This window comes from Rattus norvegicus, chromosome 9 (genome assembly GCF_036323735.1).
Source record: "Rattus norvegicus strain BN/NHsdMcwi chromosome 9, GRCr8, whole genome shotgun sequence".
Lineage (NCBI taxonomy): Eukaryota > Metazoa > Chordata > Mammalia > Rodentia > Muridae > Rattus > Rattus norvegicus.
In genome coordinates, this window is record NC_086027.1 from 92,927,668 (window position 1) to 92,954,640 (window position 26,973).

The 26,973-nt window shown below is 44.0% G+C and overlaps 1 protein-coding gene across 2 annotated transcripts in view; it reads right to left on the reverse strand.

Annotated features, from left to right (window-relative positions):
- Positions 1–23,501, reverse strand: part of Pid1 (phosphotyrosine interaction domain containing 1) — a 218,698-nt gene extending 195,197 nt beyond the window's left edge. The window contains exon 1 of one of the 2 annotated variants that reach the window (NM_001379478.1): positions 23,243–23,501. In NM_001379478.1, the coding sequence (NP_001366407.1) occupies positions 23,243–23,272 (30 nt within the window). In that variant the 5' untranslated portion in view covers positions 23,273–23,501. Of the gene's footprint in view, positions 1–14,523; positions 15,674–23,242 lie in introns of those variants that run through there. The other variant, XM_039084113.2, reaches the window with a different exon arrangement.
- Positions 23,502–26,973: the final 3,472 nt, after the last annotated feature.

A 26,973-nucleotide genomic window follows, 5' to 3' on the forward strand; every position in this document is an offset into this window, starting at 1 on the left:
CTGTGTTTTCCTTTGCCTTCCTTCCCCCTCACCAGTTTCTACCAAACAGTGAAACTCCTGACTGTGTGAGAAAAGCTCTCATTTCTGTCAGAATAGGTCTTTGCACACATGTAACCAAACATCTGACATAGCCTTAGACATCCGTGATATCCAGAGTGCAAACTGTATGAGCTACTTAAGGAAATCCGGGGAGGATGTGCCAGTCCTTGCATTCGTTTCCAGCTAATAAACACTTAAGTGTATTTCACAAAAATATTTGTACTCATGTGATCTCATCTCATACTCAGAACTGCATGAGGTAGAGATGATCCTGCTCATTTGAATGACTGGGGAAAACGGGGCTCCTGGGTTTATATAAATCGCCCAAAGTCATAAAGAGAGCACTTGATGGGGCTGAAGATTCATGACAGTCTCCGGATGTATCATCTCCCCCTTTCCCGTCATCTAGGCCCATATAGGCCAAGGGAATTCTTCCATGTTTTACAATACATCCCTCCACATCTGGGGTTTGGTTTAGATGGTTATAAACTATCTTTGGTGTTTCAGCTGTCTGTTTGGTTTGGCTGACCAAATTGTGACAAGGGCTTCTATTGTGTCTGGACTGAAACACAAAAACAAGGTTGTTTGTTCTCCTTTTCTGTAAGAATAAAAATAAAACCTGCACATAACAGTCACCAAGGATTCCTGTCTGGGCAGTTTGGAGCTTAAGGAGTGAGAACACTTCACCCAGGGCCACTCTAAATAAGCCCTTTTCATTTAAGTAATTACCAGCTATCTTTCAAATTCATATTAGTCAGGGAGCCAATTCAGCCAGCTCATCCAAAGAAATCATGTTTCAAACTCCATAGCTGTCAGCACTTAGGCCATGAAATAACATTACAGTGGAAATTATGCAAATTAATGCAATCTTCATTCAATGTAACATCTGAAAAAAAAATGCTTACAGGAAAATGAGGGAATGCCAGGTCCATTTTCAAGTTCCTATATTCTATATTCCGTTCCCCAGAAACATGCGTACACGTAATTGAGGAGTGAAGCCCCATTGCTTACATACCAGCATAACAATAAGCAAGCTGAAGTCAGTCACTCTATTTATGCTGTGCTGTGGGTACACACACCCATTTATTATCTGTAGGACTGGCTGTGCCGCAAACCTTAGTAGCAATAAATAGTTTCAAGGGAGGGACTGTCCACCAAACAAGCCCAAATATGAGTGGATTCTAAAAACTATGAAGATTCACACACACACACACACACACACACACACACACACACACACACACCACAGAGACAGAAAGACAGACACAGAGATATACACACAAAGACACACATTCATACACACACACATACACCACAGAGACAGAAAGACAGAGACACGAAGATTCACACATTAAGACACACATATTCATGCACACACACACACACACACACACACACACACCGCAGAGACAGAAAGACAGAGACACAGAGATACACACACACACACATACACACACACACACACATACACACACACACACACACACACACACACACACACCACACGTCTGTATCAGGCAGGGGGAGTACCTTTTACATATGTCTTAAATCCTTCAGCTAAAGGGATCTTTAAAATTGTTAAAAATTTTCCTGTTTCCTGATTATTCCAAGTTCTACCACTTCACTCCCAATCTCCAGCTGGTCAGATGGGATAAGAAATCCCCTTTATTAAAGAAAAAAAAAAAAAAAGGTCAGTTCTTGCACTTTCTTCCGAAGGAGCATAGCAACTTATGCATGAAGAAGGTTTGCTCTGATGGAGGAGAAAAGGAAGGGGTGTGTGCCCTCAGCATGAAGAAACCCCAAACTGGCTGAGGATAAAGAAGGACCTGCATCACAATAGGAAAGTTCTACTCGGAGGAAACCAGAAAGAAAAAATGCTGGATAACTTTCATAGTCGCCATGTCTATGACACAGAGGGAACGTGAAACTCCAAAGAGGAACAGAGATTCAAGAACGGCCTGTGGAGAGTGCCCTGTGTCTCTGGAGGAAGCTTCAGATGCCAATGGCGGAGGGAATAACAATTACTTTGGGGCTGCTGTTATTTTTGTTGTTGTCATTTTAATCTATTGGTTATGAATTCTATATCGTCATGAATATATTTTAAACACTTATTAATCCCTGAAGAATTTTATACTATGCATTTTAATTATATTTACCCTGGGTACACACAGTTCCCCTTAGCTCACCCCAGATCCACCCCTACCTCCCTTACACCCACTCAATTTCATGTCCTCTTTTCTCCCTTTGTTTATTTAGTAACCCATTGACTCCAATTTGTGTGGCCCATATACTTCTGGGTGTGGGATCATGCACTGGCATGGGATAGACCTATAAGGGGCCACATCCTTAAATACAACAGACTCTCCACTCCATTGAAACTGTGAGGGTCCAGATATTCAGTAAAATTTCAATATCCAATAATAAAAAAAAACTGCATCTGACTGGTTCGATGCAATATAGAAAGAGGTTTAGAATTTTTTTTTAATTTTAAAAATAAACTATTCCTGACCCACCCTGAGAATTTTGATGCTTAATGAATGAAAATATGCAGGCAATTTGGGAGCCCTTACGAATAGATGAGGATGTGCAGAAATGATTTCTTTTAGTAAAGCTAGATCATTTGAAAAGTAGCTGACACATCGTAAGGCGCATCTTCTCACAGGAAATGTTCAGTACACTAACTAAAGTGAGACAGGCAAATTAGCAACTTGGGACTTGGGCTATGCTCACATCCTTCTCAGAACAACCTGTGAGCCACCTAAGACCTCACACCTACATCAGGCTATACCTAGATCTGCTGCAAACAGCGGAATTAAGTTATTTCCCTAGAAATATGTTTATAATGCCCTGTTTCTATTCAACACACCCAGCACACAATCCCGAAACCACAAGCAGTGAGCAATCCCATCTAGAATGGCTTGGGAGGGGGCAGACTACGTTCTTAAAGTGACGTCTTACAGATAAGCTCTCATTTTCTTAAAGTGACGTCTTAGAGATAAGCTCTCATTTGCCATTTATTCCTGTGCATAATTGGGCATACATACGATTAAAATAAACGCGTTATAAGAAGTCATGTATGCATCAGTGAACAAAGATCAATATAATCTAGACCTGTCAATCAAAGTAGAATACCACCCAAACTGCTCCCCTGGTGAGCAAACACATCCCTTTCCCGAACTCTGTAAGCCCAGTAATCCAGGTCCTTACGTGCCCTCGTTCATACGGCCACTGTCAGTCTTGACTGTGTATCTCCTCTCACCTGATCTATCACTTTGTTTTAAATCAAATTTCCTCATTACTTCACACTCTGTGAGGGCTTTGATGTCATTCTTAATAAGAAACCAGGAACCTGGACATGTACAGCCTAAATCTGACTAGCTCTAACAGATGGTTAATGACTGTTTTGATGTAAATCCGTAAGCCTTCGAGTTCCAAGATCCACTGGTCAAGAATTACTAAAGAACAACAAGAACACTTTGATGGAGTCTACACTTCTGCCAGGATCTACTGAGCCCCCAGGGTACCAGCTCTCATATAGCCAGGAAGTTTGCTTTCTACTCTAGCCAAGCTTAATCTTCTTTTAATTTCCTACTCTGAATTCTGCTCATATTAGATATGTGATATTGTTCCAGTGCTAACAATTATGAAAAGTGTGTCACATTAAAAATCATTCCAACTCTAAAGTACACAGAGAAATGAAGAAGATAATGAAATTATCATTCTATCGTGCCTTTTATAATTGACCAGTAATCATTAAGAGCTCGGATCAAAATTAAACTGCATAATTCAGGGGGCCAATTGTTGAAATTAAAAGATTAAAAAGCATCATCTCTCTAAGGAAAACAGGCACCTGCTAAGTTACCAGGTATATTTTGTTGCATCTTATAAGAAAGTATCAACATAACAATGCTTCCTAATTCTCTCTCCCACGCATGCCTTCTTTTGTTCTTTCTGTTATTGCAAGTCTGGGTATTGGAACTCCCAAAGCCTCAGACATGACAGACAAGTACTCTACCCCTAAGTCACATTCCAGAACTTTCCCTTCAGTTATAACCCAAGAAATAAGTTTTGATGACCGTCTAATACAAACACAATACCCCCCCGAAACTAAAAGCCAAAAGGGGAAAAAAATAAAAGAAAGAAAAACAACAAAGCAAACGCTTTGAAGCCAAGTTTGGTTTTGTTCAGTGTGGCTGTGACTTCCAGCTAGCCAAGAGCCCACAGCTGCAGAAAAAGCAAGAGCAGAGAAAGGCGAGGTGGCGATCACCCCTTGGAAAAACTATTTTAAAAAAAAATATTCAATAGGCTCAATGACTCTCTAGAGAATGGAAAGAAATTTAGGGATAGACTGAACTTCACCAGCTAAAATTGGAGGGAGAGGAGAGAGCCAAGAGAGGAGAGTGAGGCTAGAAGTGGACCCCAATTTCAGAGCAATTCCACCTTGCATATAAAACTGAGACCCTCGTAAATGCAAATTAACTTTTATTTCCAAAGGACTCCCTCCAAGTTTTCATTGGATGCTGTTCCTACTCCACAGCAGCCTGCCAACACGCATGCCCTCTGCTCAGAGCAAACACACAGCTCAAGGGTCAACCTCTGCTGAGCAAAGGCATTAAATTATGTTGTGAAGAAAAAAAATGCCAATTCTCTGAGCCAAGCAGCAAACAGATCTGCATCGCGCTATTTAGCATGAACTCAGCAGAGACGTAGAAAGATGAATCAGTAGATGTTTACAAACTCGGTACTCTTCCTTCTCCAGACTCATTTCTTCCAGAAAATTTACTCAACGGTAACACTCACATCAGTTTCCTAAAACAGACCCAGGCTAGACTCTACACCTGGAGATTTAAATGCAGCCCCTCCAAGGATAACCCCTTGGAGGGATAACGATTCAAATGGGATTTGATTGTGCGCTTCCCCAGGTTCTCACTTTCTGCAACACCATTCATTTTCTATAAAGCATCGGGTTCCTAGACAGTAGACAGAGGGTGAGTGGGAAGCAGGGTGGGGGACTCGCCAAACTAACCAATGCCAGATGAACTTTCCTGGATCCAGATAGCTTTGTTTTGAAGATTTCCGCCTTGCATTAAATCAAAGTAGCAAAGTGACTCTTGAAGACTAGAGAAGATCAGTCTCTCCTCAGAAGGTCAGACTGCCAAAGACAGAGGTATTTAACTTTCTGGCCTAAAGAATTCCATGTTGTCCTTAGATGAACCTACAGAGCCACTCACGTTGTTAACCAACAACCACAAATGTTCCTCAAGAAATAGAACCCACCCAGCCTGAGACCATGTCTTTTTAACAATCTTGGTCCAAGCAGCTGTTTGCATGCTAAATACTATCCCCATTCCAGACTCACAAACAAGATGGATTCTCTGTGTGATGTGCACCAAAACTGCTTGAATTGTTTCGGGTGCAGTAAAATCATCCTTACTTAACAGTGGTGACACTCTGCTTTTCCAGAGCAGAGATTTGGCAGCAAGGTGGGAGCAATAGCCAAGTTACAAAAACCTTAAGATTTACAGCAGATGCCAAGAACAGGCCCACACCCTGATAAACATGGATGGAAATCTTCCAGGGATGGACCAGATCGGGGAAGCCATAGGCCAGGAATATGTCAGACTAAGGATTATGTTTCTTCAGTAACTTAATAAAGTCAGGCCATGTAGATAGGAGGAATGTATTGCCCCTTAGCTCTTCCCAGTAGGCATATGCAGCTCTTTGTACAGCTTTCTAGGAAAGGAACCAAAAACTAACATCGATGCTCAAGGGAAAGCTCTACCTGTATGTCCATCAGAACTCTATTGTGGAGAGCCATGGTACCAGCTGTAGCTTACTTACCAAGGTCCCTGGCTTCAGGATGGGCAACTGGGCTCCTTTCAACTTCTTCTTTTTTTTTTTTTTTTTTTTTTTTTTGCTGTACTAAGTATTCCAACTCCAGGGATTAATCTAGTTGGGGACTCTCACTGAACTAGAGCAAAGGATTGCATGTCAATGAGCTGACAACACCCCCCTCCCAGCCCCCACAATGCACACCCACTAAGCAGTCTCCACACTGGAGTAGGAGAAACATAGTCTAACCTGGGCAATTGCAATACTGTGCCCTGAACTTGGAGAAGGAAGCTGGACAGAAACGAATGAATAAAACCAGAAGTCACTTCAACTTCCACATAAGCATCTCTGTGTTTCTGTGGAATTATTTCTCAACTCCCAGAGACACTTTTGGAAAGAAAAAAAAAAAACTACAATCAATACTATTACCCAGGACACCATCTCCTACAAAGAACCGACTGACACACTGGGGACACACTGGGGACATAGTCTCACATGTGTGAGGTTCTAAATCCAATCCCAGTATGAGACACACAAACACTGTACACAGAGAAAGGAAAAAGGAACCTTGTGATCCATTCCATTAGAGATGAGGCAATGTGTGAGCTGAGCTGCACTCATATACTGTGGAGTAAGACTAAATACCTTTTCTTGCTTACCTTGATTGAGCTACCAGGACATTCAGAGAGCAAAACTTCATAATTTTAATTATAACTTTTAAGTTTCCAAATGTGACTAAGCCCCTCCTTTTCTTATATGAGTGGTGTTTGAGGGGTTTAATTCTGGTCTTCTTTCAAAGACATGTTTATCTTATATTTGATATTCCAAAAATGATTTTATCCTGTATTAATCCAATGCTACCCATCTCAGAATAGGGGTGGAATGCACAATTGTAGTTTGGATTTGCATATTATCTAGGACTTTGTATTCTCTGGACAACCCTACCCTTTCATTTTGTTCTTAGAACAAGAGGCTTGGGCATAAAATATTTCAGAAAATTTTCCAGTTTTTAGAGCCACCCTGGGAAAATAGATCCAATAATATAGATGGATGGCATTGCAGTTTGAATGAAAAACGTCCCCCACAGGCTCGTGTATTGGAATGCTTGGTCCCTAGCTGGTGGCACTGTTTGGAAGATTATGAAATCTTTAGGATGTGGAGACTTGCTAGAAGAAGTATGTCACTGAGATGGACATGGACAGTTTATAGCCTTGTCCCACTTTCTGTTCTCTTTCTCTACTGCCTGTGCTTAGGCAAGATGTGATTACTCAGCTTCTGGCTTCTGCCACCAAGCCTTTTCCACCCTTAGGGGCACCTAACTGTCTGGAACTGTAAGCCAAAATAAACCCATAAGTTGCCTTTCGTCGTGGTAATTTACTGCAGTGACAACAACAACAAAGTAACTAAATCACAAATATATGTAGGTAGGCATATGGAAAGGTGATAGATAGATTTGAGTGTGAGTGTCATGTGCAATCATTTAAGAAAAGTTAATAAAGCTTATATTTTAATGGAACACAAAAACGTAAGGAGGAACAGATAACTGTTTCAAAGCTTCAACAATCAGTGAATCCTTCTCAAACAGATCATGGAAACTTCCCGATCCAAGAAAGACATATCTATCAGACAAGAAGATGGGTTGAGGGCAAGAGGTCTACAGCATCACCACACTCTGTGAGTTAATTCTAGATACTGGGTTTGCTGAAAATATAATGAAATCTGTCCTAGCAATGGGTGGTGGTGAAGCTAAGTCAACACGGAAGCAAGGAGGCTCCCAGTGCACCCAGAAAATGGCTGCAAAGTGTTGAGTAGCATCTTTTCGATGACAACAGGGATGCTCTAGGTATGAAGGGTTGGCCATCCTGAGGAAGTCTTCTACTTTCGGTTTTCTGAAACTGCATCCGAATGGTTCTGCATGAGCCGATAATACACATGTTGAAACCCATCAAATTAACAACCACCCGCTTGCCTTTGGAATTCTCCTTTCGGGGAACACCTCTATTCCACTGTTTGGCATCACCCCCACAATGAGCCAAATACCCTGGCTGGAAGAGGTTCAGCTGCCTGGAGTCGTAGACAAAGAAATGTGGTCTTTGTCTAATTAAAAGTAGCCACTTACTCTTTCCTGCCTCCACGCCTACCTCGGCTTTGGTTTCAGAAATCTAATGAGTAGCCAGCGCTTACCCAGGAGACAAGGGCTGGTTGAGTATCCCCGATCCAGTCATACAAACTCTAAAACACATGTCCCCAGAGAAGAGGGGACTATGATACTACAATGGTGGAACTTATTGAGCAATGGAAGAAGGAGGAGGAGGAAGAAGAAGAGGAGGAGGAGGAAGAGGAGAGGAGGAGGAGGAGGAGGAGAAGGAGGAGGAGGAGGAGGAGGAGGAGGAGGAGGAGGAGGAGAGAAGAAGAAGAAGAAGAAGAAGAAGAAGAAGAAGAAGAAGAAGAAGAAGAAGAAGAAGAAGAAGAAGAAGAAGAAGAAGAAGAAGAAGAAGAAGAAGAAGCTGTCTTAATTCCCACTTTCTTAACTCAGGAGACCAAGCAATCTGGTCGTGACTTCAACTCTAAGTCAACCCAAAGTTCATTTTTTTATGCCTTCATAAAGTTAAGGAGTTGAACTATATTGGGTTCCCAGCTCAGGAACCTACAAGGGCCAACAGGCCATGTAATCTAACAAAGCACAAGCTGGAGGCTCCATGCGCTGCTCTACTAAAGTAAAGCACAAGCTTACCCCAACCCTCCTATCTTCAAGAGAATCAGAAAATCCAACTTGCCTTATAAAGTCCTGGCATTTTTCAACCCCAGAAACAAATTGTAAGATTTTAACATCTACCGAAAGAACTAATGGCAGCATTTCTGCAAGCTGGAGCCAAACCTCCAGTCCACGTGTTATCAACTCAAGGAGTCCAGGTTCTGTACTGAGGCTCCCAGGGCTTTGGAAATTCCACTCTTAAGGATCTGGGCCTATCACCTCTCTCTCTTGGAAACACATAGAGCACTGGCCTCTAAGACCACGAGAAGTTCTGTCGTATGTGACCAGACTTGGTTCGTTTTACCTATGGCTTCCCAAACTTGTTCAAATTCCAGACTCTCTGCAGTAAGATCCATGTGAACAACTTTCTGAACTCGAGCTCCATGGGAAGCACCAAATCTCTATTCTCTACTTGACTCTAAAGTTGTATTTTTCTATTCCGTGTTTATCCTTGGAGCTAAATTAGAATTTACTGAGCCCAGTGGTGTAGTAGAGCTTACACAAGGCTCTTTACAGACCATATACTCCAGTTAACATTCATAGCAGCCAAGAGCTAAATGTCGTTATCCCCATTTTCAGGTTGAGAAAATATCTACACAAACATAAAGCAGAGGCCCTGAGGCAATTCCCTGTGAGTAGGCAGGCAAGGTGTGCAAGCGTGGGTGTCCCACCCAAGACCCCACCATCCTCTCACGGTCAACAGTCTATGACAAACGATTCTCGCCATTTTACATTTGTCCCCAACTGCAGCTTTGGGGATTGCTTATTATATCAGTCTGGCATCTGGAATCTTTATGTGAATGCTGATGCTGGTCCAAACCAGCGTGGAGATCTACAGATGTTTAGTCCCTGAGCAGGTGAGAGCTGTGTTGGCTGTGCTTGACATACAAAAGGACAAGACTTGCATTTAACCCATGACTTCTTACTCTGAATTCTGCATGTTCCAGATCCAATGGCTGTGGTCCCCATGACCTTTCTGTTTCATCAGTGGGTACACAGTCATTAGTTTCTCAACTTGCCCTTACTCCCTGTTCCTGCTTTCTTACCCATCTTTCATTCTCCTCAATCGACCTCATTAATAAAAAGGGTCTGAGATGGCTCAGCAGGTAAAAGTGTTTGTACCCAAGCCTGACAGCCTGAGTTATCTCCCTGTGGCCATCATGGAGGAAGAAGACTGACTCTTGCTTGCACTCCAAAGAGAATATAGTTAAGAGCAAATACCTACCATTCTACAGGCAGCTCTACAGCAGACACCTAGCTGTGTTTCTCTTCCAGTTAATTAAAAACAGTGTCTGTCATGTCACTATGGCCCCAGATTGCACAATCTGCTGCCTGGCCTCTTTATATATTTCTCAGAGTCTTATTGCCTCAAATGTAAGGAAGATTGAGTATAATGCCTCAAATCTTCCTCCATGGAAGGAACATGTTTAAATATTTAGCTTAAAGCCATTTATGAGGCTGCTTTTCGTTGCGGGTCAATGGCTGCTGATCCAGTTGTTCTACCCTATCTACACCACAGCTCCCATTCTCCTGAGTTATTTCTCAAGGTTTCCAGCCCTTCCATCTGCTAGGCATATTATTTTGATTCACAAGTTAAAATCCAAAGCCACACATGATTTTGTTGATGTATTTCTTGTGCTTTCTATCCTGAGAGAAAAGAAAAACAAAACACAAAACAAAATAAAACAGGAGGTGATGGCCCAGAGTGCCATAGGGCGATAGCAGTGGACCCTGGTACCAGCAATACTTTCTGTGTCTATAAACAACAGGACGGGAGGTGGGCATTGGGATATAGGGCTTTAACGTGGCCCTGAGATCTGAGCCAGCTCAGAAAACCAGAACCTTAGGCAGAAGTGCCAGTCACATGAGCATGGAGCTTGACTGAGAGGCAAGGCCATGAAAAATGAAGGCTTCGTAAGATCCCAGATCTGGCTTTCTACCTTTCATCTGGATTTCTTGTCCAACCACAGGTTTTACCCTAAGATCTTTAGGTAAACAAGAATGGATCCGAACATGTCATTTAGTGCCAGTGTGATGGCACATGCCTGTACCTCCAGCACTTGGAGTGGAAAGGTGGGTGGGCTGAGAAGGTACAGCACAAAGTCGGACAATCTTGAGCTACAGTAAGTCTTTGACAGAAAAATAAATAAATAAATAAATAAATAAATAAATAAATAAATAAATAAAACTTTTAAAAAGTCAATTCAATAATTAAATGAAGAGACATTTCAATGTAGAGAACATTAAACAATAATAAAAGAAAAAAAAGAACAACAATAACACACACACACACACACACACACACACACACACACACACACACACCAGAGTTAATTGTTCAGATTCTAGGCTAAAGTTTGAATTTCCACTGAAAAGAAAATGGAAGGCGCAGAGAATTGTCAGAATTCAGGATTGAAAGCAAATGGAGAATGTATTGCCAGATCGTGCCTGGAGAGTTCTGATTTCTCCACACCCTCCCTCACACTCGGTCTGGTGTCTGCCTTATATATATAATATATATATTTGTTTTGCATTACAGCTATTTATTTTGTGGGGGTTAGAGGGAGTGTACAACGCAAGATACATGCAGAAGACAGAAGACAACTTATGGGTATCACTCTTCTTCCAACATGTGGGCTGTGGGGATGTAACCCAGGATGTCAGACTTGAAGGTATGCACCTTTAGCCACCGAGCCATCTCTCTGGCCCTGGTAAAAGCCTTCATAATTTTGGCTATTCGGGTGGCATATGGTGATACCTCCTGGTGGCTTCAGTTTTCATTTCCCCAGGGATTCATGGCATTGAACATCTTTTCACATGCTTATCTGCCAACCATGTGGCGTCTTTGTGCAAGCAATATGCCCATTATAATGAAGTTATATACCCTATTACTAAGCCCTAACAATGTATTATATATCCAGATTCCAAGTCCTTTATTGTACACAGCACGCAAATGTTTTCTCTCTTATCCTTTTTGTTCTCTCACTAGTATCTTTTAGAAAGAACGAGATTTTAAATTTTGGATGCAGTCCAATTTGTTATTGTGTATCTGTCATTATCCTATAAAACCTCTGTCTAACTCAAGGATTCTGTAGGTGATGCTATGCTCAACCTCTGGATTGCAGTAATGGTTCCATTTACACAACATTCCAATGGTCTTACAGTCCGGTACACTGAACCCAGGGTTCTGTTCATGCTAGTAGAGCCTTCTACTTTTGAACTGTCTCCCTAGCCCAATATGGAGAAATTCTTACAACACTAATTTAAGTAAAAAGCACAAAAGAACATGTACATACCCCAAGCACTCCCTCACAAAGGAATGACTAGCCAAATCGCAGAATTGTATCCCACCCCATCACAGAATTATATCCTGTCACTAAAGGGAGCGAGCCTAAAAAATAAAGGACCCTCAAAAAGGAGAAAGTGGGATTAAAAAGTGCATTTGAAAAATTTAAATATTCCCAGAGAAAGTGGCAGAAAACAACCACTAAGCTAGACCACAGAAGACTTTCTACATGATTAGATTTGGGATAGGACACTGCACAGGATTATTAATTTCTTTGCATACCTTAAAACTGTCTGACTTGTTACCTTAAGCAGATACTTTTACACAACAGTAAATTCAATCAAGTATGAAATAGTGGCCATAGCGTGCAGCAGATGGAGCCCTGTATCCGCTATGTACACTTCCATTTTGAAACCATTCATGGTTTTATTTGTTTGTGATGGTTGACTAAATAGGAAGAAATACATCAGTGGATGGAAGCCAAAAGTAAGCATTTTACCGAGTGTTGTGGATTGCTCCACACAGGAAAATATAATCCTGTGTTGAAATCTTAACCCAAGTATTTCAGAAAGTGACTTAGTCTGGAAATTTGGGTGGTCTGGCCTATAATTGGTTAATGGGACAGCATCCTAGAGTGAGTTAGCTTTCTGATATAGCAAGATGGATGTGCTTGTGTCAAGGGAAATTTAGACATGCCATGGAAAGATGGGAACTATGTTGCCATAGGCCATGGGATGCCAGCAACTACCAGAGCCAGACAAAGGCCTGCAACAGATTTTCCCTCTTAGCCTCAGAAGGACACCATGCCTTGATCTTGGAGTGCAGCCTCTAGAAACAGGATGCACTTCACTGCTGCCACTTAAGCCATTCAGATTGTGGTGGTGTGTGAGCAACCCTAGAGAATGTATTACTCAGAGGCCAAGAATTCAACTCCAAAAACAAAGAGGAGCATCTCTCAAGACCATATCCCACAGCCTGCAGCTCAAACCTCGGGGAACAAGCTCAGGGACACTGAATGCCATAGTCCACTCTCTGCAGTAAAGGTGGTCTTACAGCAGCATGCTACTTACACCACAGAAGGCAGGCCATTCCCAATGCGTTGACAGCCACATATGCTGGGCTGAAGATCCACCTTTAGTCCCGGACTACAATAATAGAGCAACACAGAGAACGGTTTGTCGCTGAAGGAATAAGACAGGTTCTATCCTGAGGGAATGTGATGGTTTGAAATCACCCAGGAGACACATTCTTAGGCATGTCTGTGGGAGAGGTTCCGGGGTACATGAAGTAGGGAAAGATCCATTCCTGTATATGCTTAGCACCATCCCATGGGCTGTGATGCAGGACTGAATGAGAGGGGAAAGGGAAAGAAGCTACTTGAGTGCTTTCAGATCTGTCTTCTGCTTGACCCACCCAGTTATGAAAAACCTCTGCCTGCCACCACTGTGGGATTTCCAAAAGCTCTGCCCACCATGTCATCCCATGGTATCCACTCAAACCACGGGCGAAAAGAAACCTTTCCTTCTGTTGCTTCTTGCTGGTTATTTACAAAGAAAGGAGGGCTCGTACAGGGTAAGTAGCAGTGTGACACTCTTGCTCCCAGTGACTGTTCAATTTTCCCCCATCCCTAGACAGACAGCAATACCTGCCTCTGAAAAAAAGAATAAAAGCCAAGACAGTATTTACCCCTTGAAGAGACAGAGGCCAAAGGACAACTGGACAGTGATACAGATGGCCTGTCTTCACTGCCTATGAGTGAAAAATGTCTGTGTCTCCCATGGTTAAAAGATATGAAGGCTTTAGGCTAAGCCTCAAAGATGAACTTGACAGGAGAGACTATCTGCTGACTCCTGGTACATTAATCCTTCTTCAAAATAACAGATGTGGGGACCAAAGACAATACAAAAGTTGTAGAACCACACACAGTCAACCTGTATGCAGGTTCAAGAGTATAATGATCTGCCCAGGAGGTCAGGGTGAAAAGCACGCGCCCTGAGCCATCAGCGTGCTTTCCCAATTGGGAAGGGGAGCAGCAGAGTTCAACCAGCCTGGTCTACCAGGCATATTTGAGAACAAGATTCTGAATCCTACTTGGATCCAGTCCAGTGGAGAAATTCCAACCTGCTCCACCTCAAGGCAACATCACAACACAAAATCTTGTCTAGTATTGAGGTTTATTGTCCTCATAGCAAAGAGCAATTCTGTCATTTCCCAGAGTCCCTGCCTTCAGGGACAAAGCACATGTCACATCCAAGGTGTCAGGCTCATCCTGGAAGGCTGATCAGAAGAGGACGGAAGAACAAATACGGCTCGCTTAGGTTTTCTCTCTGGTTCCACAGTTTTCAAAGTTAAATTAGCTAATAGAAGAAGGAAACACACTGTGACCCAGCAAGTGACATCTGGGGACAGGCAAACTGGCGACACACATGAACAAACTGGGAAGGCTTTTATTCATGCAAGCTTCCTAGCACTCAAGGAGATTAGACAAACTAGGCAGCTGAAAACAACAGGATGCATTCCCTCAAGCTTAGAAAGCTAAAAGGCAAAACTAGAGAAGTTGGCCCACCATGCTCCATCGAAGACTTCAGGGAAGAATGTTTCCTGAACTCACCCAGTATCTGGCATTTTCTACCGATCCTTGGCATTCCTGGGCTTGTAGCAGCAGAATACCATCCTCTACCTCCATCCTCATTGCAGTCCCCATGCCTATAAATCTGTCCTTACCAGGACAGCAGCCATTGGTCCTGTGATACCACAGTTTGGCCCCATCTTCATCTGATTGCATCTACATTTTTTTTCAAGTAAGGTCATATTTGCAGGTATCAGAGGTTAAAGTTTCAACATAACTGTCGGGAAGACACAGTTCAGCCCATAACAGTAAGATTTGGAGACCTTAGTTTGAACCTGAATTTGACTCATTCTGTCAAAGTCATGAATAACAATATATAACATGCGTGCTTAAATAATGAAAGAAGATGGCGCACTCCAATATAACTTCTCCTGGGTAGGTAGGTTCCCCAGCTGTTTAACCATCCAAATTCCTACCTTCTTACCAGTGAAACTCCTTATGGTATGGTTTTAGTTTTATCTTTTGTTGTTGCAGAATCACAATATGGCTACTGAGATCCCAGCCATCACATTTATGCTCAGACCAGGAAGAAGACAGAAAAGAGGGAAATGCTATTTCCTCAAGAAGCTTCATTTGTTATTTGGAAAGAGAGTAGATTTTTCTCCTATAGTATAGTATTTAAAATTGATCTCTGAAAATGCTTAGACAATGTGTGATGAGATGGGTGTGGCCAGATCTTATGTCTTGATCCAGTCATGGCTCTGTTAGCAGAGGGTACTAATGCAGGGCTGAGGAGAGCTAATGAGATAACCAGCATCTGTGGTCATCCATTCTATCACCATTAAAAGAAAAAATCTCTCTCCTTAGGGGTTCGGCATCCTTTCGATACACAGCAAAACATTTTCTACATGACACACATAAGTATAAAATATAGGATGAAGGCTTAAGGCCAAGATTGAAGCTCTTCCTCCAAGAAATGCTGGTGGGGGCAGGGGTGGGAGGTTACTTAAGGAAGCTCCAGAGACTCTGTATTTTGGATTGAATGAGAATGTCCCCCATAGGCTAAGATATTTAAATATTTGGTGCCCAGTTGGCAGCAATGTCTGGGGAAGTGTACCCTTTCTAGAGGAAGTAAGACACTAGGGATGCCCTTTGAAAGAGTGTACAGCTATTCTCTCTCTCTCTCTCTCTCTCTCTCTCTCTCTCTCTCTCTCTCCCTCTCTCTCTCTCCCTCCCTCCCTCCCTCCCTCTCTCTCTTTCTCTCTGGAACCATAAGCCAAAATAAATTATTCTTCTGGGCATGGCATTTTATCACAGCAACACAACAAACTGATAAACTTAATGTTATATAAAACTGGTTACTGTCAGCATTAACATCATTAATAATAACCACTGTCTATGAAATCAAGTTTGCAACAAATAGATAATAATATTTCTATTGTCTCCCAACATTAATTGAAGCTGGCAGGATATGTAATGATCACTGATAAGTTCCTGCTCACAATCCCTTTCTTTACTGTCCTTTTGGGTGACTGTATCCCTCAGAGCCCCTGGAAGCTTCATTCTCCCAACTGTATAACTGAGAATAACTGAATAACTGAGAATGAGTACGGATAACTGAGAACAAGTACAGATTTGGAAACTTTTAGAATCCTGTAAGAGCTAAAACATTCCCCTAGAGAAATGGCTCTCAACCCCCATAATACACGGGACTTTCTAAGAGTCATCTTAGACGATCAATGTCACTAGAGATGTTTGTGACATGGCAGAAACCAAGGTTGTAGCAATACCTTAACACAGGCTCATCTCCAAGACTCTCACAGCCAGACCGGCCACTCCAAAATAGAGAACCCAGTGGCCAGGGTCACAGAGCTTGTGACCTTCTTCCAAGACACAACCCAGCTCCCAGCTCCACCCTCACTCTCAGAAATGTTTGAAAGAGTGGCAGAGCCAAACACTGGCCCCATGCTTTCCACTCCCAACTGTGAGGATAACTCCATGCAATGGCTCACACTTTCCCGTCGGACAAGACTGAAGGAACTTCCCCGATGACACCCAACCACTGAGAAATTTACAGCATCCACAAAGCTTCCAGCTGAGGAAGCCAGAAGTCTCAGAGACAGTGAAAGTTGCAACACACACCAAAGTAATCCTAAGTTCAGGTTGGAGACAAAAACTGAGTCCTCCAGAGTACACAACGGTATCTGTCCTTTCCAGAAGCTTCTCATGCCCACCTTCTGTTATATGCGTGTGTGATCATGGCAGATGAGAGAGAACACAGGACATCAGCTTTGAGAGACACACTTCTGTTCAGTGAGGGTATCCGATATTCCTAACCCTCTGCCAAGCAGCTACTTCTGAGGCATAGACAGAGAACACAAAACTCAGAGAAGTTAAAAGGCTAATGGATGGGGCTGCCAAGGCAGTGCCATGGGGAAAGTTCCTGCCACCTAAGCCGCAGGATCGAAATTTGTTCTTCAAGGTGGTGTGTGCTTTTAATCACAATACTGGGAAGGTGGAAACAGTGGCAGCCCTGGGGCTCACTGGTCAGCCGGCTCTTTAGACTGGATGAGCACCCAGCCAATGAGAGACTCTGTCTCAAAAAACAAAAAGCAAAGCAGAAAAACAGCCCTCAGGGTGACAGCTCCGAAGACACAGCTCCCAAGGTTGCCCTCTGTCCTCTGTGTTTACACGTGCACACACATACCTGTACGCGCATCGACGAGCGCACGCAAGTACACAGAGTCTAAACTACATTAGGCAACCGGGATTTAGTTGTTTATTAGCAAACGACTAAATCAAAGTTATTTCTAAAGAAACAGTTTACATATCTGGTTACATTTTAGCCAAATGATGCCCGATTTCTGGAACAATTTAATCAATAACATTATTGCGGGAGGGCCTCTTATGGAGGTGAGATCACAAAGAAACAGAAGATTGCAGGGGAGTGGGGGCAGGGTCTGGGTCATTACATATGGAAAGGGAGGTGTGGGGAGACACTGGAGTACTGAAATGTGCCAAAATTATGAAGTAACTCTGGCTTCCCTCTGCTATGACACCTCCCTTGTCAGTCTTCCGGCCTAGAGGTCAGATCTGGTGAACATACTATGGTGTTTTTATCACTAATTAGCTGCTAAATTGGGATCAGAGCTCTGGTTTTAGTTTAGATGATGGTAAGTTAATTACATTGGACTTTGAGGAAGACTTTAGACAAACACCTCAACTATTTCCTCCTGTTCTCCCTCTGTGGTGGCTCTGTTCAGATCTGTGCCCCTGGGGAACCAGAGGCACACTGTAGCCATTGAGAAACTCTGAATTCATTTTATTTGCTGGCCAATACGGTGGCCCAGGCCCACTGCTATTTAGGGAGTCACACTGCAGTCCTGTGGAAGACAGACTGATTTCTAGTGACTTTAGGGCTATACAGTGATTCTACTGCGTCTCCTCCAGAGCTAAGGGACAGGGCAGAATGGAGTCAGTGTTCAGGGAAGGGGCTGGGGAGAGATAATTCAGAACATCAAACAAAATGCAAAGGTTGCTCAATATTGGAAGGTAAACCAGAAAGGTCAACAAAAGGCTGTCATTAGGCAATGGGGAGTTAGAGGAAAGGGAGTCTTCCAATACCTGTGTTTCGCAAATCATTCAGTGGGGATTTTGCTGGCTTGGAGAAAGCTAATGATAGAAAACAGCACCTCAATTCTGGGGAAGGGGATGGCAGCAGTTAATGACTACTCTAGCTTTGTGCTTCATGATAAAAGGTGCAAAAATTGCAGAATTTAGGGTAGATTTGGTGGGAAGACAGGGCCTCTGAAAAGGGGCTTCTTATTTGAAGCATAAACTCTAGATCTTTCCCGCCTCTCTTCATCCCCCTTGCCTAAGTCTTACCTGAACTCAGGCAGACTGTCCAGGTACCTGAGTTTGACTTAAAGCCTCCAGTTCAGATAAATTCGATGTGCTCCACTGGAAAAGCATCTCAAAGGAAACTTGGGAATCCCAGTCATCATGCAATCAAGTACTTATTTCTCTCAAAGACCTGAGTCGTCAAACTTTAGGGAACCCTGGATCAACACAGACAGCCACATGTCTGCAATTGGAAATGTGAAAGCAGACCAGGCTGATAGCCCAGGTACTCAGAAAGCTGGAGCAGGAGGATCACAAACCTGGGGCTAGCCTGGGATACAGAATGAGTTCAAAGTCAGACTAGACAACTCAATTCTCTGTCCTCTCATTTCTTTATCTATAAAATGTGAATAAAAATGGATATGGGAAATAAATGATCCAGATAATTCATATAAAACTCAATGCCGTGCCACAGAGAGAGAACACAAACAGGCTGCTCTCCCTCCCCACTCTCATCTGTGTTTCTGTTGTCAATTTAGTTGTCCTGGCAAAGTGTCCAACTGCCCAAGCCTTCGCTCAGCCTGATGAGCCGGGTCTAATGTTTCCAGCTGCTGTGAGAGAGGATTTGTCACTATTGCTTCTCGGGGGACAAGGGAAACCGCCACGATAACAGAGAAATCAATCTGGAACAATCCACTCAGCATCAGGAAAAGATACAGCAGGCATAACAAGACAATCCTGGGGAACAGTAGGCTCTTTCCCCCTCTAAATCACTCAAGGAACATTTTGGTGGAAAACTTTGGTCATGGTTTAGATGTGAAATGCCACCCCATAGGCTCATGCATAGGCTGGTCCCCAACTAGTGGCTCCATTGTAGGAGGTGGGGGTGTAGCTGGAAGAAGCTGGGTGGCCATTGAGTAGTGAGTCTGAACCCCTCCTCCTAGCCTCTCTCTGTTTGCTGTCTCTCTGAGGTATGAAAGGTAGAGAATCCCAGAAGCACGTTCCCCCACCATGGAGTCAGTTGAGCCAACACACCTTCTCTAACACGGTAGACTGTGTTCCCCCCAAACCGTGAGCAAAGTGAAGCCCTCCATTAAGTTGCTTCTGCCAGCTACACAGTCACAACACCAGCCAAGGTCTCAATAGAAATCTCAACCTCTTTATCAGCCAGAAACTTAACAGGAAACCAAAGTAAAGGCCGGCAGCCATGGCTTTCTTTCTGTGCTTCCTCATTTTATCCAAGGCACAGGCATGAGCTAAAATGAGAATAAAGATGCAAAGAAGGGTTCCAATCTTAAGCAAACAAACCCAGATGTGGGGATAAAACATGGAAGAAATGATTTGGCTGAAACCTTTACAGAGCATCTTATGAAAAGGTGCTTTGTATGTAGTCAGGGAATTTGCTAGAACTTATCTGCCATGCACTGTTATGAGCAAGTCCCTCTCTAACCTAGCAATGCACTCGCAGGTGCCTAAGGATTGTGGGCTTCTTTCCTCTTGACAGTCTGGTTTGAGTCGCTAGCCTTCCTCTCCTCTAAGGACTTCCAGGTTGGTTGTAACTCGTGATTACAATGCCCTTACCTGGTTTTGTTTGAGAAGCGAATCGTTAAATCCACTGGAAAACTCAGGCAGATTTTGAAGTATCAAAGCTGAAATAATATCTCCATTTGAAAACAAAAACAAAAAACAAAAAAGACAACATTGCCTTTTCTACTGAAAGAAAGTCCCATCCCCTCCACTTGTCTGAAAAGAGCCTGCCTCCAATAGTCTCTTTTAAAATCTATAACTCTCACGAGTCTCTGTGAGGAAAATAAAGTCAGCTCTGCAGAGGAGAAGGTAAACAGGACAGAATTCATATTTACATTTAAAAAAACAAAAACTGGGGTGGCCATTTAAGTCTCTGTGTCTTTTTCAATCTCGTTATATGTTTAATGGCAGAAGCGCCCAGGAAAGAACTTGAGTACAACACAGCAGTTTTAACATTCAAGGGAGCAGATGAAGTGGCCACAATTCTTGTGACTGAATGAGAAATTACCCAGCTCAGCCCAGCCCAAGGCAACAGGTCCATTTGCCTAGACTGGATTTGGGTCATAGAACTAAATTTCAAATCGGCAGAAAATAGCAGTAGCATTTTGTTACTGTCATCGTTGTTTTGTTAGCGAGTAGATAATAATGACAATGACCATTCAGTCTGATGAAAGACTCCCTAGGCTCCTGAACCCTCGCTGCATTCACTGAAAAGACAGTCAGTCAGAGGGTGAACGTCTGGGCTCAGGGAAGTTGGGCCACATTCCCAGACCCTCTGAGCTTCCCAGCGGGAACTGATAAAAAATCAAGTAGGAAAAGACGCTATGGTCTGCTCCTGTACCTGTCCTGTGTCTAGGTGTTTATACAACTGATGGATGGCCTAGTCCTGTTGGGAAGTTTGAGAAATGCCTCCTTGAAGTATTTCCTGTGCTCTGGCTCCTCTCAAAATGTTTGTATTGAAAATCAGTGAGGGGAGAAATGCGGTGTGTTTACAGGACAAGGTTGAAGAAATCTGTGAGCAGAAAGCAGGGTTTAGGCATTGCTGAAAAGCGGGGCTCACTGATCTTCCCTACCCAATACTACCACCATTATCTTGTCCATGCCCTTGTATCTGAGCATGGAAACACATCAGAACCAGGAGCTATTGTATCTATATGATTATACCTGGAGAGCCACAGGGAGCTGGAGACCATCTCAGACAGCAAAGACACTACAAAGACAACCATTTGACAGAGACACTGAGGCAAGCAGCCTAAGGACTTCTCACAAGCAACCCTCCCACCAGCTCAGCCTCAAGAGCTTCCTCTCAAAGAAGCAAAGAAATGCATAAACTACATGTCTTTAAGAAGAATGCAGGAGCGATTTGGGAAGAAGCCATGAGCGGGAAGAACATACTCCCAGTTTGGCTTGCTTTTAGGAACCTCAAGACTTAAGATTGATTTTTAAATCTGGAGCCATGCAGTGGTCCTGGCTGTAGTTATTCACCTGCAACAGAGCCAGGCTATTCCACAGTGATGAACCCTGTTTACTACAGCTTTTCGAAACCTAAAATCCAGGCTCTTTGAACACAGCCCCTTGAAATACAAAGCAAACTCACAGTATACCCTAACTAAGATGCTCACGACAAAATACATCTGCATGTTTTCCAGAAGGGCAAGGAAACTTGTCAATCAAGGAAGAATATCCACAGAGGATTAGCACCAGACTACTTGCCCGCCAAGGGTCATAAGCTGCAAAGCTGAGAGGAATGAAATGGTCCAGGAAAAATAATTTTAACAGATGAAAATCTACAAATACCTCAGAGGAGTCCAGGCAACACACACCACCTTGAGGGCCCGTGACTACATCTCTAAAAGGGCTTCCAAGACCTATTCTCAGCACTTGGATGGCAGGTACCACCTCCACTCACTCGTTCTGATTCTCTAGAATCGAATTCAGGCCTTGAACCAAGAGAGAAATTCAAATGCACCAGTGACATCTGATACCATTTATAAAATATACTTAGATTACCTTGTGCCAGTTGCCCCGGGGGTACTCAGATGTTCTCTTAATAAACTAGAGAGGGGGTCAGGAGACTGGGCACCACGTCTTCAACTCCAAAGCTAGCCAAGTGGGTTGATTTAATCTGTTTGAGACCTGAAGGGATTGGCCTGGAATCCAGGTCTCTCTATAAGTGGGAACATGCTCGCCCTAAGCTACCGCCCTGGAGACCATTGGGAAGGGCCTTTTTTTGTGTGTGAGGTGAGGGCAATCTGGTTCTCTGAAATGCAATGCCCTCTGCAGGCTCACACTGTGGATAAAGACTGGGAGGCAGGGTTGGCTTTGCTGAGCATTTGAGGGGCTGTCTGCGTTTGGAGCTTGGAATGCTCTTTGAGAACCCTCCCAAGTCAGCCAGGATCCTGGCCTCTCTAACCTAAGTCTCCAGACAATACTCATCCCACTGTACTTTTACCACTTAAACACTTCTTCAAAGTTTACTACACAACAGTGTAGCCCGGAGTCTGCCAAAAGTCTAGCTGCAGGATTTAGAGAATGGCTGCTGTCCCCCTGGAGAGTATTTGGGAGCAAATGGCAGTCATCAAATCTTTCAGCCAGGGCCATCCCAAGGACCAAAGTGTCACTGAATGAGTCCTATCTGGGGAAACTCCCCTTTTTCTTGTGTTACCTTGCTCTCCCAGCTGCCTAGTTTCAGAAACTAAATCAAAGACCCCGTGGCATGTCAAGGGACAGCAATGAAAAACTTTTGGTGGGATGAGCCGGGACATCCCCATTCCTGGCTGAAATTAACTTTTGCCTTTCAAATATCTGCAGAAGCTTGGATTTAGGGGACATGAAGGGGAGAGAGTGCCAATGAATAAGGGAAAAAGAAAATATGTCGCATACCACGACCAAGCCAAACCAAGCTCGACATTTCCAAATTATATTGGCAAATGCGTGCTTTCACAAATCATTTGTTCTGTCTTTTCCTAGAGACAAAAAAAAAAAAAAAGAGAGAGAGAGAGAGAGAGAGAGGGGGGATCTGAATTCAAATATCCTAACCCCAACCAGTAAATTGTGTCAGCGGGATGCAACCTTTAATGCTGTTCAGAAAGTCTAATGTTATTTATATCAACACACGCACCAACACCTCCAGGCCAAAAGTTGTAAGGCTGGAAGCAGCCCCTTAATCAATTTCATCATCCAATGACCCTGGATCAGTTCGGAGCTCTGGGCTGAGCACACAAGCATCCAGTTCCCATAGAGGAATCTTACAGAATTGTGGAGATGAGGGGTCTTGGGGAGGGGTGTAATGGGGGTGTAGATCCCTGAAAATGAGCCAAAGCATCACCTTGGCTACATCAACCCAGCACCTCCTCTTCCAGGCTGGCCCCGGGGCCTCTCGGGTGCCCCTTACCTGCAGGCGCTCAGTAGCCGGCTGCCACATCTTCCAGCCTTGGGGTTTTGGCAGAGACGCTGGCGAGACTCTGTGGGTTGCGCCCGGAAGGAGAGGGAGCTGCGGTCCCGCTGTCACATCTGGGGTCAGCGTCTGCAGGCTGAGCGTCCTGGCGCCGGCCGCAGCCCGGTGGGCGCAGGAGCTGAGAGCGGGACGAGGCGGCGCTCCGCTGCCGGCAACTTGTGGGCTCCGCTCCGGCCGCCAGTCGGTGCGCAGCTCAGACGATTGCGCAGCTCCGCCCGGGCCCCAGCGCCACGGCCGCTCCCTCCTCCCCCCGCCGCCGCCCGGACCTGCGCGGTCTGAGCATGCCCGGGCGGGCTTCTGCCAGGGGGGAACCGGCGCCTGGGGCTATGGGGTCTGTACCCCTCAGACCCTGGCGTCCTGAAAACCCTGGAGAGGCTAGAAGCTGGTCAAGTCCCTAAGTTGGTACCGGATCTGGGAAAAGGCACAAAGTGACCCAGGGAGAAAGGGCCTGGTGGAAAGATAGCGATGCCCCTCCCCGGGGGTTTTCATTCAGGGGGCGGTGGGGGAGGTGTCTGAATAACTTGGGACATGTATGGAAGAGCTTTGATCCCTTGGGTTGACTGAGTTATGTTCCACCTGCTTCACTAAGTTCTGGAGATACAGTGGTGCTCAGTAAGGGACAAGAGCACACCCCCTCTGCTGAGCTTATATTACGTGAGGGAGATGGTGGTGATGGAGGAAAGACCTGCTGGTCATAAATGTTGGGAAGAAAAGCAAAAGAACTGATGTAGAGAGAAAAGCAGAGGAGTGCATCCTTAAGACACAAAGTCAAGAGGCATTGACATGCGCGGGACTCCGCTGGATAAAAGATCTGAGAGCCTTGAGAGACAGGACACATAGCTCACCAACGAGCATCCTTCTCCAGATCTTCCAGGTGCTAACTCGGCTCTGAGAACCCATGGGGCCACCATACTGACCTCCCAGGTCTTAGGTTCCCAGGCAAGTGTTAACCTTCTGTGCAAGCCTGCTCCCACCCTCTAGGGCCTTCTGCGTGATAAATATTACTATCTATCCCCAGAGTGCGGGTGAGACAAATGAGGCGTGATGAATTTGGGTCACAAGGCCAGACACTGGCCTCAACGATGCACGTGGATGGCATGAAGGACGAAGTTCTTGGCCAGGGATACATCACAGGAAGCAAACCTGTCTGAGACAGAAACTCTGAGGGAGCTTGACAGAGTTGGGAGAGGAACCTGTATCGCAGAGTTGAGGAAGAAAGTGGGAGCAAGATGTGTGGAAGAGCTTATGAGGCAGAGCAAATAGAGAGGGGCGAAGGGAGAACATGGACCCAAACTACTGCCAGGCAAGATCCGGCGCTCAACAGGGCTGGGAGGAAAGCACTGAGACCTCTCACAGCCCATTCGAAATCAAAGTCAGCTCCTGGCCTGGGATAAACCATTTCTCTTCCCTATCCTGCACAGGTGGAGTGCTGTCCACAAAATAAAATATTCCAGAGTCTACTCCTCATTTGGACAGAAGTCCCATTTCCCAAGGTACACACTGCCATGTGAGGCACATAGCTGATATTCAGACCCAATGCTCCAGTCATAGGACTTCAAGATCTCTCTCAGGTACACCCAGGACTTTGGGTGTCCCGCTGAGCCGATGGTAAAGCCACAGGGATGAAACAAGCTTGTCTTTATCCCACCAGGCATCCACAGTGCTCTCCCACTTAATTGGACCTTCTCAGCCCTTTCTGAGCTGCAGGTACATGCTCTGAACCTTTCTTGAAAAAAATAAATAAAAATAAAACAAACAAAAACTGCCCACCCTGTATAAAGACATACCTTCCAGCTTTGTTGATATGGTCCCTGTCATTTTCAGATAAATCCCCCTCCCCTTTCCCTAATAACTAGTTCCCCCTGTGTGCTTTAACACCTAGAAAATTCCTGATGTCTTCCCCTTCTCCTACTTCTCCTTAATCGTATCCCCAAATTGAAAGAGATGCAATTCATTTAATAAAATCTAGCGACTCCAGACATACACATGAAACCCCTCAGGCAGCTAAAATAGGAATCTTCAGTTGCCAAGGATGTCTTCAGACAAGCTTTGAAATCATCTTTAGTTGCAGATACTTTCATAGGAAAAGAAAAAAGGGATTTTGTTTTAAATAGCAGTGGGGTGGGATAACAGCCTACATTCAAATCGCATTAGAGCATTAAATCCCGTCTTCTCGCCTCCCCGAATGTAATTAATTGTTATGACTCAGTTAATACGGCCTCTAGTTGTGAGCACGGTGCTATTTAAAGAAAAGGAGCTTTCGCTTTCAGCCCAACAGTCACCACCAGTTTCCACTTTGTGAAGCATTGGATACATTTGGATCCAAATCACTTGTCCTGACTTCCCCTAGGCAGTGAATAGGAAACTAGGTGACAGGAGGAAAAAGAGGCCAGGTATGGGATGGGGGTGGGTGACAAAAGGGACCCCTCCCACTCATAGGTTCAAGTGTTCCCATTCAGGAGGAACCTGCAGTGGAGGGTGAATGAAATAGAGCCATCTACTGGTCAGAGTTGGGATGTGCATGTAGGTCCCTCCCAGCAAGGCCCTGCTACTTCTAAGGGATCCCTTCCTGGTCATTCAGAAAATGCTCTCTTTTAGGGGCAAACAGTTTTGTTCTTGGCAAGGAACCACTCCTGGAGTACTCAAAGGGGGTTTGGTTGCTGCGAATGAAAACATCAAATGCATATAAGTACGTGCCTAATTCCATGTATTTAATCGCTGCCAATTATCCAAGCAGGTCGGATCATGTTAATAAATACAAGTTCAAGGAAAATAACAAAGGGGGGGAAAGACATATGTGATCCAGAAAATGATTACAAACCTCCTCAGCCATTTTATTAAACCGGATTTGATCTAATTCAGAGTCTTAAGCCCTAATCTAAGCAACCTAAATGTTCACACCAGGATAATGGTAAACAAGTTTTGGTCCAACATCGGAAAAATGCATTAAGATACCATGTAGTCACTAAAACCATGACTTCAAAGTGTGAGAAGTATCTAGGATACAATTATGTTTTCAAAGTAGACTGAATAAAATGTGTAACTTTAGTGCATTTGTAGAAGTACATGTGAATCAGAATAAACATTGGAAATGAGCTAGGACGAGGGGAAGTCCCAAGTTGAATCCTCACTTTCTAACTGTCCATCCAAAGTGACTCATTTGCCTCGCAGAGACACAGAAAGCTCATCTGTGAAAGAGTGATAATGTTGCCCAACACTGAGGACTATAATTTATAACCTGACCAGCCATGTAGACATACAGAAAACATCAGTCTGGGTCCCTACTACACTTCTATCCCCTTTTGTTATTGGAATGATTTTCATGAAGTATCCCATGTATCCCAGGGTTAAGCTATTTTCATTTGAAATGTTTGTAGATTTCATTCTTCCACTTACTTTCTCAAATAAAAAATGACAGGCCATCTGAAGGCTAACTTAGAGTTCTAAGTTAAGCAGATGGCCAGTGAAGTTTATTATGATTGTCTATTTAGCAGAGTGAGCATGAGAAAGTCCTTCTTGGGGCTTCACTGACCTTATTTCCAACTTACTAAAATAGCTTTAGATAGTCAAACTTTAAAAATCAGAGCATTCCCCCAGATGAACAACAATGCCAAGCAACCAGAGCTTCCAGGGACTAAGCCACTACCCAGACTATACATGGACTGACC